At 42.5% G+C, this 5,997-nt stretch overlaps 1 protein-coding gene across 3 annotated transcripts in view; it reads left to right on the top strand.

Annotated features, from left to right (window-relative positions):
- AMBRA1 (autophagy and beclin 1 regulator 1) overlaps positions 1–5,997 on the top strand; it is a 119,415-nt gene that overhangs the window by 4,904 nt on the left and 108,514 nt on the right. For all 3 annotated transcript variants that reach the window (XM_017742186.1, XM_017742187.1, XM_017742188.1), the window contains one exon: positions 206–360. In XM_017742186.1, coding sequence (XP_017597675.1) covers positions 206–360 — 155 coding nt within the window. The remainder of the gene's footprint in view (positions 1–205; positions 361–5,997) is intronic.

Below are 5,997 nucleotides of genomic sequence, written 5' to 3' on the forward strand. Positions count from 1 at the left end.
CTGTCGTGCTTGTCATAACCTGCTGACCTTTAACAATGACACACTGCGCTGGGAAAGAAGCACGCCTAGCTACACACCAGGGCAGGTCCAAAGCACATTTGAGGGTGTGCCTCCAAATACCAGCCAGGTGCAGCCTGCAGAGAGAACCGAGGGCAGAGCTCCTGCCTCTAGCAGACTGCAGCTGGGCAGCTCCTCCACCCCGCAGGAGGAGAGGACCGTGGGAGTGGTCTTTAACCAGGAGACGGGGCACTGGAAAAGAGTTTCCAGCCAGTCGGCTTCAAGCAGACCTGGGAATGTATCACAGGAGGCCTTAAACCAGGAAATGCCTGAGGAAAGCTCAGAGGAGGATTCACTCAGGAGGTAAGATACATGCTTGCCCTTCCTCCTCTATTTTTTCTTAAACCTTTCCCATCTAGTCTGAGGTTTTTCAGTATTTTCAGAGTTAAAAACCTTTTCTCATAAGGTTGTGTGCTATTCGTGTAGATGAAAATAGAGATGTTGGTGTTGATGTGTTTATAGCTGCCATTGTCATGCTGCAGATGGGTTCTGAAGATTGTTAAGGGCAGAGACTGGACCTCTCAATGGTAGTACAGACAGGCAAAAGAATGGGCTCTTGCAGCAGATCTCTGGGGTGAGCTGTGCTCCTGGTGTTTGCCAGACCCTGCAGAAGGGTGAAAACACAGGATTCATTAATGCTGTCCTTTGTGCCCCCCATCACACACCCTATCATCACGTGCTACACATGGAGACTCTGCCCAGGGCTGGTGTGGAAAACTGGTCACGAGTAAGTTGTTAAGTTAAAAGGGTTAACAATAATTTTCTTAGTGTTGCCCAGAGGGGAAAAAAGTCAAAGCTCTGTGTCAGTGGTTTGGGTATATGCAGTTGGTTTCCCCTTGATAAGAGGTAAGTTTTCAGAGTGGCTCCTGTTGACCTGAGCTGGTTGGGGACATGGTTGGGGACATGCTGATCACTGAAAATTTTAGGCTTTGCTGTCTTGTTTTTTAAGAAGGTGATTCTTTTTTTGGAAGGATATTTTTCTTCTGCTTCAGATATGTTACAAGAAACAGGATAAGCTAAATTGAACTTGCATCAGGAAAGATCTTTCCTTTGTGTGAAAGTGTCTTTACTGGCTTGTGTGGATGATATAGCTACATTGGTACTTGGGATAGGGTTTCCATACTGGGTTTCAGTTTCACATCTTCTCTGTCAAGTGGTTTGTGCTCTCACCAGAGGAAAGGTCCAGTCTTACTGTTTCTCTGAAACAGATGCTTTGAGCTGTAGAAAAGCAAAATTTCCAGGTTGGATGCAGATGTAACTAACGAAGAAGGGTTTGCACACAGGAGTGCCTGAGGAAAGGGAATTCTTTCCTCTGTCCTGCAGATAAGCTGATTATACTGAGGCTGGAACAGTGACTGCCTTTCTTGTTGCTGTAGTTGCATAGCAAATAAGTGGTGGTGGTCATAAAATTATTCATCTCTTTCTAAATCCTTGCCATAGTTTTTTTTCATAGCCTGCCGTAATGAGAGTCTCAAGCTGATTACATGGTAGGTACTGCTTGGGCCTGAACTTAGCTACTGTTAATTTAAGTCAGATATCCTCTTGTCCCCTATTAAAAGGCATAAAAGTGAGAAGGAGCTGACAAAGTTAGCTTTAAAATGGCACTTGAGTAAGTCTTGAGTTATCTTTCTTTTGAAATAGTGGTACATACTTACGTCATCTCCACTGTGTCTTGTTTTCTGGGATGAGTCACTGTAGTGGCAGAAGTAACGGGGCAAATAACCTTCTTATTGATCAGGCAGTTGGCACATATTTGGACAGTGAGATGTAGTGAGATATGTAGATACGATCTTTCCTGTGGTAACTGTATAATTTAAAAATGCCCTGAGGCATATAATTCAATCCACCCCAGCCTGCAGGAGTCTAACAGCTACAGTCCCTATGACTGAATCTCTGGGTCACTTTGCCTGTCATCCATGGTGGTTGCTGCTGCCTGCTCCAGTCACTGTAGCATTGGTGAAGGGTTACTTGCCTACCTGGTCATAAACCAGGAGCAAACAGGTGCTTTTTGCTGTGACTTCTAATTTGGAGAGTGTAGTTTGAAGCATGAGCTTAATTCCAGAGGAATTCCTGTAAGATGAAACCTTTAGTGAAACCTTTCTGGCAGAGGTTGTTGAGAATCTTCTAGGGACTCTTGTTTTCCCAGTCTCCTGCTTCTGTTGTCAGGCCTTTCAAAAGAACAGGCATGGCTTTCAAAAGAACAGGGGCTTCTGCTTTCCTTCTATCTGAAGTTAAGGTTATCTGTAGAGTTCTGAGGTAAGAAGCTGGAAGCAGTGGGCAGTCTGGTATTAAATGCTTGTGGCAATTTCCTTGAAGTAAAACTTCATTTCCTTTCTTGTTAAACACATCAGGTGGGCTTGGGGCTTTATGAAATCTTTTCCCTTAAAAGGAACCTATGCAGGATAGCTGTGTCCTGCAGGTATAATTTTCTGCCATTTTCTAATTAGCTGTTTATATTTTTCTTTGTAGAATGTGGTAGATGAGATTAGCTCTGTTGGGTTAGAGCATGGTGCTAATAACACCAAGGCTGTGGGTTCAATCCTCATACAGGCCATTTACTTAAGAGCTGGGCTTGATCATCCTTGTGGGTCCCTTCCAACTCAGAATATCCTGTGAATCTATTAACAAGTCAGCAAGCACCCACTTACCTAAATTTTGCATAGAACGAACATCCTCACACCAAGACTTCATGTCTCCCAGACCTAGGGCGTGCTTTCACAATGGGAAGTGCTGGAACCACTTCTGCACAGCAGAGTCCAAAATGTCTGTTAACCTTTGGAGCTGCAGAAGCCTGCAAAGATGGGGGCTGAGAGTCCTGAGATGTAAGCTATGTAACGCTCAAAGTGCTGAGGAAATAGAAGGGGGAGGATAAGCCTTCAAACCTGAGGGTACAAGTGGTAACTGCAGACACACTTCCAATCAATGTAATTTTGTGCCTATCAGCCTCTGGTTAATTCTTAGTGTTGCAATCCAAGATGTGCTCATAACCTGTTTTATAATTCTGTTCTTCTTTGTCTCTCCATTAGATGTCCTCATTGGGCAATTGAGCTCTGTATTGTAAGGTTAGCCGAAAAATGTAAGATAAAAATTGTATGTGAAAACTGTATGTTCTCATTTGCTGTCCATGGGCAGGATTCATTCCCTGACATGGCTTTCCTGGTTGAGAAGTAGCTTTCTGGGAAAACATTGCCATTGAGGGTCAATTAAGTTAATAGGGTAGTTTAGTGAAGGCTGTTCTTTGAATTCTGTTTATGTAACTGTGTCAGCTGGGCAAGAAGAGAATTCTGCTTATTCTGATGGTACTCGGCTAATTATCTTGGACTAATCACAAAAGCATTAATAAGCAGGTAATGACACTATTCCTAACTGACAGCTCAGGCCCCTCTGTTAGGAGAAGCATGTCACTGGGAACCTCAGCAATACAAGCAGTCCTGTCTCAGCTTAGCCTGAAAGCAGTGTGGCATTGAGCCACTTGAAGTTGTGCTGGTGAGGCATGAATTTGGGGAAGGTTTATGGTCTACGTTAAGCAAAAGTTTGTGAGACTGAGCTGCAGCTTTTTGGAGGTTCTCCAGGCTGATCTCAGTAATTCAAATATAGGGGGTTTCCCCCTGTGGATGTCTTTGCCTCACTTTTAATATCAAAGTGAAAAGAATCTCAGAAATCTCTGAAGTTGCCATGTGAAATGTGCTGCATAAAATTGGTCATGAGAAGGTATTAGAAAGATGTGGATGAAGGAAGGATAACTGAGCAACAGATGATAGCTAGTTTAATTTTTTAATAGCTACCTGTTAATTTAAAAATGGGTTGAGGCAGTATTGTATTAATACTGTAATCTCAGTGTGGGAACCTCTAAGTACTTTAAGCCATTGCTGCTGTGTGGGCCAATTCAGGTTGATAATGAAAAGTTGAACAGGGAATGAAAGAGGATTCTTATAGTCAGCTGCTTGTTTGAGAGGAGCTGGTGCCACCTTCTTAAGACAGTGATACACAGAATCTAGCAGTGATCTCTGCTGAAATATGTATCAGTTCATCAGTTAATGCTAGGTACAGTGCAATGCTGACTAATAAAACTGATGCAGATTTTCTCTTTGGCTATTTCAGTATGACACAAGTGACATTTACAGAATTAGTGTGGGGTTTTTAGAAAAAAAAAAAAGGAAAGTAATTAGGTTATAAATTTATTTTTGTTTCTGAGTTCTGGTATTTGAGTTCCACAGTATTTGTGGAATGGATGCAAGGAGCAAGTAGTGACGTGTGTCCCTGTTAACATATTTCAAATCTTACTCTGTGAAACAATTCTTATAGATGGGGAAAAGAAGGAAGAGGAAAATAGTTCTCTATAGATTTAACTTCTTATAATACATGAAGGGGACAATTTTGATATGGTTTACCTGTTTATTGTGTCTAGAGATTTCAGTACATTATTGCAAATGAAAGCTGTGCTCTGTCCTATTGCCAGGCAGGTTTGCATGAAACTTATGCTTCACAAGGAAATGCTTATTATCCGTATTCTTCCACGAAGAAGCTTTGTCTGGCAATTATGTTAAACTTCTCTAACCACTCCACTGCACTCATTCCAGAGGTCAAATTCTGTAGGCTGTGGTATGAGTAACTCCGTGGCTGCATTTTATGATGCATAACATTTTCACCTTGCCTCACCTATTTAGTTTGACAGACAAGATACATTATTGAAGTTATCTGAAAATCTGAGAAGTCTTTTGAACCGTCCTGGGTGACACTTTAGTCATGCATACAGGCAGAAAGGAGTGAGCGAATTTTTGTCTGGAGACCCTTGTTATAAACTCTTTTGTTTGTGAGTGTATAAAAGGCACACATTTGGTGTGTTTTAGTCTGTTGGATACACTGTGCACAAATGACAGGTGAAACCAGCTTCCCTGGACCCATCTGACAGGGTCCAGGGACAAATTTGTGTCTTTCATTTTGTCAGGTCTCATTTGAGGACTCTGGTCCCTCCTGCGTTGTTCTTGCTATGTGATGTGAACCCAGTTACATATAGTACAGTGACTCCAGCTCATCTCGTTTCTCTTCGGTGTTGATGGCCTTTCTGGCCGCACAAAGCTCTTCTTACATCAGCTATGAAGAATAACACCTAGTCTGCTCCCCTTTGAATTTTTCAGACCTTATTTCCATATTGCTTTGCTGCCACAAGGGGGTAATGTTGCTTCTGCTCCTTTCTGTCTCCTTTCAGAACCTAAAAGTTTCCGAGTTCTTGTATGAAGGGTAGCTTGAGGACCCTCCACACTCCCGAACGGCAGCTTATCTCTGTAGTTACCATACATTTGCAAGTTCTTCAGTGTTTGGAGAAAGGCGTGAATACAGGGACCCAGACGGGAAATGGCTCTAATACAGAGTGCAAGCAAGGGAGGAGCTTATCCTTTTAGCTTTTTTAAGGGTTTGAAAGAGATAGATGTGGATCTGAGGTGAGACAGGTATTTTGTCTTCCTCATATGTAAATGCTCATGAGTTAGAGCTCTAAAAGACCTCGACAACTTTGTAGAATTCGTCTGGACTTCTTGCTTATTGCCTACCAAGCCTGGAGCAAAGCTTTCTTTGTAGTCTGCCTTCTCAAAGGTTTTGTTTTCGTTTTAATGGTTGTTCACCCCCTTGGACGACTTTTGTAATATGGAGCTTGTTTTCTGGAGGATTGCTTGGCAGATGTTTTTTGGAGTCTGGGCAGTTACCTTTTCCCCCCCGAGCTCTGTTTTCTTCTTCCAAGTATGCCTTGAGCTATTACCTAAATTTTGGAGCTTTTCCATAAGAAGGCAAGGAATATGTTTGAGGATTTTTTGTGTTGGGTGTGGTTTTTTTTCTAGTGCAAATAGGTATGGCTTGCTCAAGGACTTGAGGGGATGCCTCTTCTGGTTCTAAGTTGTAGATACAGTGCTGACTTGTGGTTGAACTGGGACCAGTCCATGGTTA

Source organism: Corvus brachyrhynchos, unplaced genomic scaffold, assembly GCF_000691975.1.
Source record: "Corvus brachyrhynchos isolate BGI_N302 unplaced genomic scaffold, ASM69197v1 scaffold115, whole genome shotgun sequence".
Taxonomy (NCBI): Eukaryota; Metazoa; Chordata; class Aves; order Passeriformes; family Corvidae; genus Corvus; species Corvus brachyrhynchos.